General features: G+C 46.4%; 2 protein-coding genes, 1 long non-coding RNA gene and 2 other non-coding genes across 6 annotated transcripts in view; 4 read left to right on the top strand and 1 right to left on the bottom strand.

Annotated features, from left to right (window-relative positions):
* Window positions 1-812: 812 nt before the first annotated feature.
* Window positions 813-7,060, bottom strand: SIRT4 (sirtuin 4). Of its 2 annotated transcripts, none has more exons than XM_042053925.1 (5): window positions 7,001-7,060; window positions 4,281-4,786; window positions 3,341-3,635; window positions 2,023-2,226; window positions 813-1,571 (listed from the first exon to the last, which is right to left on the bottom strand). In XM_042053925.1, the coding sequence occupies exons 2-4, from the start codon at window positions 4,778-4,780 to the stop codon at window positions 2,074-2,076; spliced, it is 948 nt and encodes a 315-aa protein (XP_041909859.1). In that variant the 5' UTR covers window positions 4,781-4,786; window positions 7,001-7,060; the 3' UTR covers window positions 813-1,571; window positions 2,023-2,073. The 2 variants fall into 2 exon arrangements, with proteins under 2 accessions (XP_041909859.1, XP_041909858.1); XM_042053924.1 differs by having other exon boundaries at window positions 6,747-7,054.
* A 94-nt stretch (window positions 7,061-7,154) lies between these two features.
* Window positions 7,155-12,530, top strand: LOC121676894. The gene is made up of 3 exons (XR_006020648.1): window positions 7,155-7,235; window positions 7,812-7,973; window positions 9,807-12,530. It is a non-coding gene; the product is annotated as an uncharacterized LOC121676894 (long non-coding RNA).
* LOC121676899 lies at window positions 8,421-8,561 on the top strand. Its single transcript, XR_006020652.1, has one exon. It is a non-coding gene; the product is annotated as a U4 spliceosomal RNA (small nuclear RNA).
* On the top strand, window positions 9,191-9,331 carry LOC121676898. Its single transcript, XR_006020651.1, has one exon. It is a non-coding gene; the product is annotated as a U4 spliceosomal RNA (small nuclear RNA).
* A 456-nt stretch (window positions 12,531-12,986) lies between the features above and the next one.
* PXN (paxillin) overlaps window positions 12,987-13,558 on the top strand; it is a 47,163-nt gene continuing 46,591 nt past the window's right edge. The window contains exon 1 of the mRNA XM_042053900.1: window positions 12,987-13,035. Coding sequence (XP_041909834.1) covers window positions 13,002-13,035 — 34 coding nt within the window. The 5' untranslated portion in view covers window positions 12,987-13,001. The remainder of the gene's footprint in view (window positions 13,036-13,558) is intronic.

Genomic DNA, 13,558 nt, shown 5'->3' on the forward strand with positions numbered 1-13,558 from the left:
GAGTCACTGGAATATGGAGTCACCGGAATAGGGAGTCACCATTCAATGACAGCAGAAGGCAGGTGGGAGTCCCAAACTGTTCTTGCTTGGCTTCTAAGTGAAGCTCTCTCCCCTCTAACCCAATACAGCCAAATCTTGAAACGTGTTAAGCATCTTAGTGCCCTCTACCTTCTGTAGAAATTGGATGTCTTATGTACCCCTTTGATTCTGTGCTTTATTTGCTCCTTCCTGGCATGGATTTGAACCAACAACAAAGCAAAAATGAACTTTGCATCCTCTGGTCAGTTGTCCTTGCTTTGCTACTTGACCTTTTAGCGGATGACTCTGGCATCCTTGTTTCCAACTTCTTGTTACAGTTCTTGTCAAAATATTAGTACAGGACATGTTACTTGGAGAGTAGGAGGGGGCACTCGGGCAACCCTGACAATTAAATCCCTCAAAGCTAGAAGGGGAATGGTAGATTCATGCAGAAGGTCGGGTCAAAAATTTAGTGTTCTAGTTTGTGCCAGGTTCTGTATTTTACTCTGTAAATGGTTTGACATGGCTTACAATACCACCCTAAGAATCAACAAAAGATCACTACCCAGTAGTGATGGATCTCCTGTTAGGAGAGTGGAAATTGCACCTATTAATAGAGATTACCTCCTGAGGGAGACCTATTGTACAGATTTAATTGTATTTCTCTCTTAATTCATCAGCTGCTAGTATTTACATCCTGCATTTTTGCAATGTAAAAATTGAATCTAAACTGGCTACTGAGAATGTACTTAAATAAATCACAGGAGGGAGAGAAAATTACTATGCAAGTAGTCTCAATCTTGTAAACAATTTTAATTGATTCCTTAGCTATTCGTTAATTAAATAACATCTTCAAAAAATGGATTCTGGAAAATGTAGCCACCTCACTGAAAGTAGTGCTGGTCAGATTAGCTTAACGTAACTGCTCTGGCACCTCAACAATATTTAATTTTTAAAGGATTCAGATAGGAAGCAGTTTAGCTCATCAACTGACAGTTGAGAGAAATGCTGACTTCCCCTCCTTGCTGGAAGACATCAACCTTATAGCCTCTGCTTCCAATTAATCTGTTACGAGAGCACTGTTCTTGTCCAGCTTCTATTTTGAACCCTTTTTCTTTTATGTGACAACTGCAGTTCCTCTTGCCTCCTTTTCCTCTTTGCACACTCCACAGTATCCCACCAGTGACATCAGATCCCTCAGCAGTGTTCTGGTTTCCCACATTGCCCTCCTGTGCTATAGCCTCAGAATCCCTGTCCCCACTTCTCCTCTGGGGACAACTATAAGAAAGGTATTTTGTCCTTGGATACGGTAGTCCAGTTATCCTGCCCCAGTGAATGAAAAGGCACTGTTTACAATGGCAAGGTAAGGCAGAAAAGTACTTTTTTTTCCATCATCATTCTGTTTCCGGGTAAGTGGAGATGGTTTCAATGGAGAGAACTGGTGAGGCTGACATGTGCAAGGCTTGCTGCCCTCTCCTGGTGCCCTCAGCGGCCGTGCACTAGATCTCACAGCTGCCTCTTGGATTGGAGTTTTCCCCTTTCTGAGATGAGTCCTGCAAGAGAGGAAGAAAGAAGCTGCTTTATCGATTGAACTGGTTACTTTAAACAGCAGTCCTTGATTAGGATTAGCTGGACCAATTCAATCAGGAACAGCTTTTGAATGGTCAGTTGCAAAGACAACGGCTGTGATCAGGTTCTCTGGAACTACAGGTGATCCTGTAGTTTCCTGATAGTAACAAATGGATTCGAATTCTACACTATTGAGTTTTCTGGCTACTCCTACCCAATCCTCTGGGAGTGCTAGCACTTAGTATGTTTTTTGTTTAACATCACGGGAAACAGTATCATGGCCCATCACAACAGACCAGTTACAGATTAAAATTTACAGCCACCTTTTGGTGCACAGTTTGGGAACATTTTGTCAGTCAGCACATCTCAGCCTCAGCATTTGCCAGGAACCCATATTCTTACCCTGTAAGGTGACTGACCAGGAAAGGTACTCACCTCGTAAAAATAACTTTAATCCTGATAGCTACTGAAGCTCAGCTGATTGGATCATGTGCAAACAATTAAGGGCAGCAGCTCTCCACAGCGGGAATTCAGCTTTAAAGATGCAAAGTGATCTAACCTGGTGGGCCCAATGTTAAGGACTGCAATTGGCAGCTTCTTCTCTCGGGCAGCAAGAGCAAACCTGTAACCAGAGTATACCTGCGGGAGTACCAGAAGACAAAATTACTGGCAGCTTAGGCAAAAGAAGAGTTACAGAAAGGAATGAAATAGTTGCTGTTGGCAATGGGAAAAGGGCTGTATGTACATGCTGTGTTAGGCAGCTGCACTGAGCTCAGGTAGGAAATGTCTTCGTTCAGGAGTGCACAAAAAAGAACAGCTTTTACCCTCTGTCAGTGAAGGATATGCAATTTCATAGAAACTGAAGCTTCAGAGCACACTGAAGGAAAATGTCCTTGTCTTTTAGTAAATCTCTGCAGCAGTTTTTGTTAGTTATCACAGGTACTTAAATGCTGCACTTTGATGGTTCTTGCATGGCCCAGCTTAGGTAGTACAAGAACGAACCTAAGGCATTTCAATCATTCCTGTACAGAGGATTATAAGATTAAGAAGTGCAAGCTCAAGGAATTTGTATCCAATATCCTGAAGCCAAGAGAATCACAATCAGGCAGCCTTGGTTTTTTCTCCTTCTGAGAGGTGTTAGAATAAGTTTTTTTTAATGTAATATATTTTTCCAGGAACAAGTTCTATCTTACACAAACACTACTACAAAAGCTTGTATGGGTTTAGAAACCCCTGTTGTTTAGCTACCTTACCTTATAGATAAGAGGCTAGTGGAGAAAACACATCCTGATACAAAGGACAACCCCAAGCAGCAGAGATATTTCAGCTCTCTTATTGAGAATTTAATAAGGAATGAGAGGTCCTAAAATCTGGTACTCTACACAGTGTGCCATGAAGCCTAAAAAACTACCAAAGGCTAAAAATTTCAGGCAAAAAAAAAAGTGAGGAATTAATTTTTCAGGTATCTTGCCTTCATGGACAATTGTGACCTGATGGAGGAGACAGCAGAGAGAGGTCTGAATGGAGTTATTTACAGCAGCATGAAGCAGACTGGCAACAGAATGACAGGGAAGCCCAAACAGGTCACCCATAAAGCCAGATTCCAACCACAGTAAAAATAAAATATAAACAAGCTCTGCAAAGGTTGATCTGATCCACAAACCATTTGTAGTCCTAAATTGTGGGACCAAGGATCATTGCAGGCAGAGTAGCAGAGAAGCAGGAATGCAGTTTGGGAGGCAGACCTACTTACCTGCATAGAGGATCCTGCTACCAGCATGGAGTCTGATTCTGCCAGGCGTCGGTGTACAAAACGGACTTTTTCCTGGCTCACTGTGTCTCCAAAGAAGGTCACATCAGGCTTCAGGATTCCACCACATTTACGGCAGGCTGGGACTTGGAAATTGTGCACCTGCTCATCCGTCAGGAAGACATCCCCATCAGGAGCCACACCGAACGCTTCAGCCTTCCAAGTAGGATTCAGAGTTTCAAAGTGCTCCTGGAGCTCAGAACGCAAGATTCGGTCTCCACAGGCCAAGCAGAAAACCCTGAAATTCAGAGCAAAGTCTTAATGGAGAGTTTCGTGTCAGCTGAGGATCTGGAGACTCTACCTCGTTCCTTAGGAGGCCTGTAATGATTTTCCAAATTTATTTACCAAATAGTACAGGTCAAGGAGATGTCTTTCTGCCTCTGATTGTTGCTTTGTAGGAATGCTCTAGAGGAAGTGCTTTGAGTCCTGCTGTACATCCTCTCTCAGCATGTGCTTTTACATCTGGAAATTTTGGATGATCCCAGCCAGGCTGTAGATGGCCCTTCTCCAGTCCATGCATCCCATGCAATTCTGGCACTATCCACTCTTCTTAAGGTGGATAATCCTTGCATCCTCATGATCCCCTTGTTCTCTTTACTAAGAGGACATTCACTGTACCAAGGAAAGGGGAAATGGATGCAGGCTTCAAGGAAACTGATCCAAATAATGCTTCCCAAAAATGGAGTGGGGGTCATGTTTCTTAAATACCGTGCTCTGAACAGCGCTGGGTTGTGATCTTTTCCTCCACCCCAGCCCAATACCACGTTTGTGCGTGTCATCTCCAGGAACACAGCATGGACATTTTGCCTCCTTTCTCAGCAGCTGACACTGCAGCTGCCTGTCAGTCACCCACTGACCAACCCCCCTGTGCCAGCAGCTGTACCTGTGTGTGCAGCCGTGCAGCTCCGTCATGCGCTGGCTCCCAGCTTTGGTGTGAAGGGCATCCACGTTCTGGGTCACCAGCCAGTGAAGCTTGCCCAGCTTCTCCCAGTCTCTTAGTACCAGGTGTGCCTTGTTTGGCTGGTGTGAGGAGAACTGGGGCCAGCCCACAAAGTTCCTTGCCCAGTAGCGCTGCCGGGCACTGGCACTGCGGATGAACTCGGCGTGCTGGACGGGCCGTCTGTCTGTCCTGGCGTAGAGCCCAACACCCTCAGAGCGGTAATCTGGGATCCCTGACTCAGTCGAGATTCCAGCTCCAGTCATTACAAACAGCCTCTTGGAGTTAGAAACAAAGCGCTGCAGCTCCTCCACTTCCACGGGATCTGGGGGAAGACAGGCTGGCACGAAAGTCAAGTTTGGAAAGGCTCTGGATACAGAATGGGATCTGAAATGATGCAGTGTGATGGCTCTGAAAACTCCAGAACACTTCCTGGCAGAGAACATGTTCAGCTAAAAGGCAAGAACAGAACACATGGCAGGTAAAAGAAAGTAAAAAGCATGTCCTTAACGCCATTTTCTTGGAATTCTCTAGAAAATTATGCTGATAAGTATTCTTTGCTCTCTTTTTGGTAAAAAACCAAATCATTTTGGAAACATTAACTAAAGCCCACCATCCAAGGACAGTATGTTCCTTTGGCAGAGGGGAACACTGAGCACAAAGTTAACAGCCCTGACTTGCAGGGTTCCTGCTGTTCTATCCTGGTGTAAAGGATGGGTGCCTAAGAGGACTTGTAAAGAGCCCAGAAAGACCTGTGCATGCAAAGCCTTTCCCAGGTATATGTAGCGGGCCAGAAAGGAAATGGCAGGAAGGCCAAGCACCTCACCCCAAAGGCACTGGCTGGTTTCTCCTCAGAAGAGAGCCTTGCTCTGTATTTTTAAGATTCTGCCTGCTCCAAATCGGTCTTTTTTATTTACCCCATCCTTTACATATGTTGTAGGAACGGAGAGAAAAACAACCTTGAAATATTATTTTTTCCTGACAAAGGCCTTGACTGGAGTTACTCCTGTGTGGTGTGTTTTGGTTGGGGTTTTTTTTGTTTTTTTTTTTCTTTACAAAGGCCTGGTGCAGAACAGGCCTTGAAATGGGACTGAAGATGATGAGGGCACTGTCTACACTGTCTCAGTGCCTCTGGCACCTCCTCTTTTGTGGGTGCCACCTCCCCAGAGTCAGTGGGGAGATGGAGAGGTACTGCTTTGCTTCCACAACAGGGGCTTTCTGAGAGAGAACAGATCATTAAAAGTGGTGGGGGGGGGGAGGGGTAGAAGGAACTGCCTGGCAGGTAGGAATGGGAGGGATACTCTGCTTTAAGGGAGGAATGACATGCCCTGCTGGGGATGGGCAGGATGGCTTTGCTGATTAAGTAGCCTGGAATTGTGTGCAGGACCTGTTGAGACACAAGTGGATGGGCTTGGACTTTGATTTTGTTTGGGCTTTCTAGCAGTCTGCAGTTTTTTCTCTATTTCACTATTTTAGAACTATTTTTTCTGGGCCTCTCTATGGTTTTGCAAACAATGTACAAAAAGCTTTGAAAGCAATGGTCCTGAGAACTGACTGGTATTTCTGCCTCCTTAAATCTCCCTAAGCAAGGGGGCTTGTACAAGATGTGGAAGATGGAGGAAGAATTTTATTTACTGATAAAAGGGGACGATCTCCTGAACACCTAAACTTCAGATGTATTTAAATATTGCTCCATTTACTGTAAGACCTAGTACTTGGGGGCAACTGGGGGCTTAGATACATCTGAGGTTTAGGTGTTCAGCTTTAAGTATTGTGATTCTAAATTCATGCTAGTGGCAAAGAGTAGATTTGGCTCAGATAGTCTTCAGTTCTCAAGGCTTTTTGTCATCATCAGTTGAAATGCAGGGAAGATTGGACAGACTCCATAGTCTGAATTACTTTTTGTATCTAAGCAGTGATTCTGTTTGCAATGATTTTCGCTTTGTTTTGCTGTTTAGCAGGAGTTGTCTTGGGCGTTCTCTCTGAAGAGGTTTAATTTCCAATATGAATTAATTGGAAGGGACAAAGTCTCCCGATAAACTAATTTGCTTTGAGAGCAACTTGTGTCATGATGGTCCCCACAGACTCTTAAGCCAGTTTGATGGTAATTAAATTGCTTTCACTGATGAAAACTCTTAATTCCTGCTCCTTATCATCAAAAGATCTCTCAGAAGGAAATGTTCAGAGGGGAAATGTAATGGAAATGTAATAGGGCTTGGCCCACAGGAGAGAAAAATCAAAAATTACAGATACATTTGAAAGCTGCTGTGAACCAGGTAAGGACTATGAAAGAGAGAAAATTAAAGGACAGAATATTACCCGTCAAATACAAAGCTGCTTTTAAAATGAAAGTGCTCAGATTTAAAAAAAAAAAAAATACTGTACATAATAAGTGAAACTCTTTAAACGTACCTACGGAGATCTGAGGCTAGAGTTTGTTTTTAGCACACACCCAAGATGCTCCACAGAAAAAGATCAGGCAAGATTAAGGTAGAAGATAAACAGGATCCTACAAACGGCTACAGGCCACAAATCCAAACGGACTCCCACGTCATCTTCCCACGTGTCTCTTGTGCTGTGATAATGGCGGAGCATTATCGGTGACAGTCGAACCGAACCCGTCTAATGAAATAAGAGAGATACGGTGAATAACGCTGAAAACTCACCTTTCATGGTGCTGCCGTGCCTGGCCGCGGAAGGATAAGGCTGGCCTGCCGGAAGGGGAGCCCTCTGGGAAATGTAGTTCACGGGGGAAGAACAAGCCCTAAGCACAAAGACTACAATTCCCATGCGTCAAGGCGCGGGTTTAGAGGGGAGAGTGGGAGCGAAAGTGTTCCCAACATCCTAACAGCTGAGTCAACTTGAAAACGCTGAGAACTTCATAACAGCCCTCACGGAAACGTATAAGATTAAAATCCGATTTAATTTGATACAAATGCATGTGATAGCATTGATAAAATGCATTGTAGATGTTTGTCCGTATAAAAGATGCATTTTCTTTTAACTGATACTAACAGGTTTTAGGCTTAAAATGTGACTAAAATAATGGAAGAAAAATCCACTGAGGGGTGCTAAAGGCATCTCTTCTAGCTGGGGAATTGGGGCAGTGCCAACCTGTCTGCTGCCGACTCTGCACTCTGGCTGGAACCGATCATGCCTCTCTGATTTGTGCGGGTTTCAGTCTCAATAATCACCTGGTAATTTGTACAGTTTGCCTGGCAATAAGGAGTTTGCATTTGGGTTTGGGTTTTGTTTGTTTTTATTGAAATGAGACTTATTTTTCTGAGGAACAAATAAATTGAGAAAGGCCAGACTGCTCCAAGGTAGCAGCCTGGTGCACTGGATGCTCAGCTGTCTTACAGACAATGGGCTCTTTTAAACATTTGGACTGCTTTTTAAATGCATTCACCAAAGAACTCTTGCTAAACAGTTCAAAACATTGCAAAAGTTTTAATCCATTTTTCTTGTCTCTTACAGTTATTTCAAAGCCCAGGTGAGCCCGAGCCTCTGTGTAGCAGTGCGTAATTTTGTGATCACAAGGAAGAAGCGTATCTTGCTCGCTCGGTGTGCAGTGCCACCCTGCCTGTCCTTCTGCCCCTGGGCAGAGGTGTGGAATGCAACCCTCTTTTTGGCAGCTTCGTGAGTCTAAATTACTTTCAGTGATTTATACTTTAGGAGTTTAAACGTGTTTTAAACTGTTGGGTGATGACTTTGCTTTGCACCAGGGTGGTGAGGGCAGGTGGCACCCCCAGACCCCGTTTCTCCCTGGTACTCCCCGAGAGTGCCCCTCCACCCCCCCGTTCCGTGCGCTCCCTTCCGGGATTTTGGGCCAATGTCCCCGGCTGGAGCAGCGCCTTCCCTGACGCTCATTACCATAGTGCCCTCCCGGCAACCTCCGCGGGTCCCGGTGGTGCCACCGTCTCCCGGTCCATTCCTCCGTTGCCTCCCGGTCCATTCCTGGCCGCCCCAGCGTTGCGCAGGCTGTGGGGAGGGGGCTCGGACGGGCGCCAGCGGGATCGTGCCCACACGCTCTAAGAGAAGCGGGGGCGCGGCGGCCGCGGGCCCGGGAGGGGGCAGGTTGTTAGTAGCTTTGCGCAGCGGCAGTATCGTAGCCAGTGAGGTTAATCCGAGGCGCGGTCATTGCTAATTGAAAACTTTTCCCAATACTCCGCCATGCCGACTTGAAGTACAGTCGACATTGGCAATTTTTGAGAGCCTTTTTACGGGCGGGTTTTGTTGTGGTTGAAAGACAGATACGCATAAGAACAATGAGAGGTGCTCTTTTTTGGAGGTTGTGTTCTCAGGTGGGGGGGCTCTCTAGTACCTAGATTCCTCCGCTTCTAATTGCACTGATCCATTCCTCCGTCAGCACCTCTGAAAGAAAAAGACAGGAACTAAACTCATTATCTAAAAGCGCGCTCAATTTATTATTATATTAAAAGTCTTTCGCTGGAGCAGGTAGTGGGGATGCTGGGGAAAGACTCGTACTGGGATGGGGCACACCGATGGCGGTGGCCGCTCCGGGCTGGCTGGAGCTCACGGCCTGGGGGTGCGCGGGCGGGGATGCCCTGAGGGTGCGCGGGGGCGGAGGGCCCCCCCTCGTTCCGCGCGGGGCTGGCCTCAGTGACGTCGCGCTTACTTTGCATATTCCCTCCCAGCAGCCTTCGCGGGTCTAACGGGGGCCCAGAACGGAGGCAGAACGGAGCGCCCTGGTCCCGGTGGGGCATGGGGAGCGCGGGGCGGGCAAGGGGCACTGCTGGGGGAGCACAGGGAGGAGCCGACTGAACGCGAGGACTCACCCCGAGCTAGGCGGCAGCCCCGGGGCGAGTGGCGGCGGCGACGGAAAGTGGGGCGTCAGCTTTGCGCAGTGGCAGTATCGTAGCCAATGAGGTTAATCCGAGGCGCGATTATTGCTAATTGAAAACTTTTCCCAATACCCCGCCATGACGACTTGAAATATAGTCGGCATTGGCAATTTTTGACAGTCTCTACGGAGACTGAATATTTTGGTAAAAGAATAGATTCCTCGCAGTAATATCGATAGCATTCGCAGTTTAGTTTTGTTACGAACCTCTGCGCGATGCCTGTAGAGGTTCATTACAAAGCGTTAGACGGCTTTTGACTATTTAGCGCTGCCAGCGTCTGCTGCCGCCGAAAACGCGGTTTAATAAAATGTGGGAGCTTTTGCATAAAAATCTCCTTCTTTTTCTCTCAAAGCTGCTGAAAAAGGAGTCGGTCAGTGAAAATGCAAGTGGTGGGGCTTAGGTGCTGGAGAAAGGTTTCTCGAGTAGCTCTTTTTGAGCAGGATCCTTAGAAGAGCTCAGCCTCTCAACAGGCAGTGAGGAGGTTGGGGGGGGGGGGGCGAAAGTCTGAATCGTGCTTCCCTAGCTACAGAAGTCCTCGAAAATCTATTAGGGAACACTTAGTGTAAATACTGTAAACTCCATTTTGTGTTCATTTCTTTATGTATAGCCATTGGCACCACTTGAAGAAAAAAACCCCAAAACAATAGAAAAAGGCTCCTTATTGTCAAAGAAATCACAAAACTTTACTCCGGAAAAAGCAGCTGCTGGTGTCAAATCCTATTATGTAAGTAAACCCCATCCCTTCCTAATTTGCAGCAGTTGTCTTATTTAATAGCTAAGCAGACCCTATGGAGGGAGACTAATGACCAGTGCACACCAGCTCCGCTGAGGCTCTACTGCAACTGCAAGCTGTATGAATGAGATGTACCTTATGCTGCTGACAGGTTGCCTCTGACTTTCTCCATGTCGGCAGAGAATCAGATCCACGTGTGCCATCCGGATGCTCCTGCCCTGCCAGTAAAACCCTGATCTGGGCAGCTGGTTTAAACTTCCGTAGAGTAAAAAACTTTGTAGTGAACATTAGTGTTTCCTCTTAATGATTTCTTTTTTTTTTTTTTTTTTTTTTTTTGGTAACATTCAGCCATGCTGGAGTATTATACATAACAGTGACCAAGAGTGACAGTGAAACCTCATAGATTGCCTTCGTCCCCCCATTTGTTCCTACTGCCAGCAATATCAATTGAAATCAAAACCTGAAGCATAGGGATGCCATTACCCTTTGGCAGAACAAGCCACACGGGTAAATAGCAAAGTCATATGCAATTTGCAGTGAGTCATACACTTCAGGTAATTTATTGTTTCTGTGTTGATAAATATTGGGTTTATTCATTTGATTGTTTCTCATCTTTGCTGGCAGAATTGTCTGTGATAATGCCCTGGTGTGGTGCTTTCAATCTGCATTGCAAAGTCATGTCCTACATCTTATGTCAGAAACCAAGTTTGTTTTGCTGTAATAGATCCTTTAAACAGGTGTGAAGGTGGACCTCAAACGGGGAAGTTGCATGTTGTGATTTACTGCTATTTCCTGAACCCTAAAGCTCTGATAGAATTTTTTTTTCTTGCATTCACCTGAAGAAAGAGCTAAATCTCCTTGCATGATGTTCATGTGGCACAGCACAGAGGGCACACACTGCAGTGAAGGCATTGTCCTTGTTCTGCAGTTTCAAGTCACTCTCTGGAAAGTGCGCAGGTAAGTTCTAAACATGCCTTATGAGCCAGTGTAGCTTTATATCTCTTCTCTGACATAGATTGCAAATAATGATGCTTTTCTTTGGTGGTACTATGAAATGAGCTTGGATCACTGCTCTGTTTGGCAGCCAGTCTGAAATTACAGGAGCAGGTGGACAGTTAATCCACCTACTCTGAGGCTCCCATGTGTGCTCACTGGGTTAAGCTGCCCTTTGAGGGAGCCGGTCTGTTACTGGTAAACGATGCTTCGACAAGAGGGAAAGATGTCTTGAGCAAGTACTCTGGACACAGGTTGTGTGGAGTCAAAAATACTCTGAACACGGATTGTGTGGAGACAGGAAGCCCTAAAGTCCAAGATTTTGTGGATGTTGACTCACTGTCTGACTTCATTTCCAGTTCCCAGCCCTGTTTCCCATCTGCAAATGGGGGTGGTAACTTCTTGTTAACACCTTCTGTGAAAGACAAGGGTAAACCGTAATGTATCTCAGTCACAGGGCACAGTGTAAGAGGAAGGCCTGTGTTTCTATCAGCAAGGAGATGTTCATGAGTCAGTGAGAGTCTGAGGCAGAGAACAGGTAGATGATGAGGAAACAGGAGTTCAAGGCATTGGGAAGGACAGGGTGAGCATTGCTTGGGTGAGTTTAGCTTGAGCCCTCACCACTGAGTAGTTGTCTTGGCAGTTGGGGTTTAAACCTGCCCCTACTCCTTCAGCTCTCATGGGAGGGTTAGGGACTGGCAATTTTAAGTAAAAAATGTCAGTGTGTGAAGAATTCAGTTATGATCAGCACCTGGCTATGAGCAGGTTGATTTTAAAAGCAGTATGACTAGAGGATAGTATCATTCATGGGACAGCCCTGCCTTCCCACCTCACCAACCCTTTCAAAGCAGTGCTGAAGCCACAGGCAAAGCTTTAGAAGCAATGACTTTATTTTTGTTTTTAACACTGAGCAGCTTGGACACAACCCATTTCTTGTGGGTGCAACCCTAACTGGTACTATGACAGCTTAATTTCAGCCCTGAGACACAATAGAAACTGCTTTCTTGATTGGCACTCACTTCCAGACTCCCAAAGAACACTGTAGGAAGCTGAAAAAAACCCCCTGCATACCAGGCTATAATATGAACAGAGCACACTAGGCACTTTATTTATGCAGAGGTGAAAATACAACCCAAGCTGAGGCACATGCCTGTCACATGTTGCTGGAGGAAACATACTGACCCCAGGAAAGGACATGCTTCTGATGACCTTAGGTCTGCTCTGTGACCAGTCAGTGCTAGTGGTTTATGTTGCTCCACCTGGGGACACACATCCTGAAGCTGTCACTGTACAGCCAGTGATGGATTTTGAGAAAATTTAACAATCCCTCCAAATAATGTTTTACATTTTGCTGAGGGAGACCAGCAAGGGGGATGTCAGGTGAGATCTTTGGCATGGATGGTGAAGCATGCAATGAAAGTCTTTGCTTATATTTGTGTTATACTTAGATCTTGGTAAGGATGTTATTTTCTGACAAGTCCTGTATTTGGAGTAAAAGCTGTAATGAATTTCTTGGAGGTTGTTGACTATTTGTAAGCACTGGCTGGGATGAGGGAGGAGGTATTTCCCTGACCCCCTAGCGATAATTCCCATTAAAGCATGACTTAACACAGGAAATAATGATGACTGACTTGTGCTAGCTGGGGAAACTGGGCATGTTTGTGCCCAGAGAGTGAAAAATACAGCATTGGAGATTGCTCACAGCTGACCTCATGGCCTCTGTTTTATGAAAATACAATCCTGTAATCTCAGCTCAACAGCAGGACGTGTGCTGTTCAGCTCTGGGAACATTCTCTGACTTGGTAGTAATTTTGTAAGGAGAAGAGCTACAAGAGTCATGTTTCCTGGATCCTCAGCAGTTTCCACACTGATATTTTTTGGTACATCTCTCATTAGATTAGGAGATGAACATTTGGGCTAAACTACTGCATTTACTGCCATGTCAACTTGGCTGAAGTGCCATGGGAAACAGTATCTCTGATGAGGGTGGAGCTGTGCTGTGGCTCGGACAAACCAAGGACCTTGCTGCCTTGGGGTGTTGTTTGATGGAGGTTTCAAAGGAAAAACCAGTGGGAAATGATGGTTCAAGATCATCACATGAGAAATCCAGGTGGGCTGTTACGGTCTTTGAACACAGCAAAGGAGAAGTGGCTGATGACTTTCCTTTATGGTGGCCACAGCTTGTGGAAAATTGTTCAGGAAAGGTTTCCGCCGCCCAGCTTCCCTGGGATGGGGTAAATTAGCTGGGGCTCAAATGTTTGTTTGAAGGTTTCGGGGCACAACCCTACCGCAGCACCCACCAAGCCCGGCGCGGCTGCATCACTGCCCCCGGAGGACGTTCCTCTGGGAAAGGGTCCTGCTCCTCCAGTGAACAGTGCAAGGGTTCGTGTCGTGTTCCTGCTCAGTCTCTGATGCGCGTGGGGCCGCAGGAGAGCGGGACGGCTCCTCTGCGGCAGGACAGGCTTCGCCCCGGGGTCAGAGCCCCGCGGGCGGGCGGACGGGTGGGGGCTCTGGGAGCTGCTGCCTCCCCCGACCTTTCTCTGGGGGTTTTCCCAGCCCGGGGCTGCGCCCCGGAACCGGGAACGGGACCGGGCAGGCGATCCCCCGCTGCCCTCCCCGCGGCCGGGCTGGGA

The sequence above is a fragment of the Corvus kubaryi genome, unplaced genomic scaffold (assembly GCF_017639235.1).
Source record: "Corvus kubaryi isolate FWS band 111438036 unplaced genomic scaffold, C.kubaryi_AGA036_p1.0 split1-37173, whole genome shotgun sequence".
In the NCBI taxonomy this organism is placed as follows: Eukaryota; Metazoa; Chordata; class Aves; order Passeriformes; family Corvidae; genus Corvus; species Corvus kubaryi.

Excerpts from the sequence above, each read along its gene's own strand:
- SIRT4 (XM_042053925.1), bottom strand. The coding sequence starts at position 4,780 with ATGTTCTCTGCCAGGAAGTGTTCTGGAGTTTTCAGAGCCATCACACTG. Across the intron at positions 3,636-4,280 it reads CTGCACGGCTGCACACACAG|GGTTTTCTGCTTGGCCTGTG; the intron begins GTACAGCTGCTG and ends TCTGAATTTCAG. Across the intron at positions 2,227-3,340 it reads TAGCAGGATCCTCTATGCAG|GTATACTCTGGTTACAGGTT; the intron begins GTAAGTAGGTCT and ends GTACTCCCGCAG.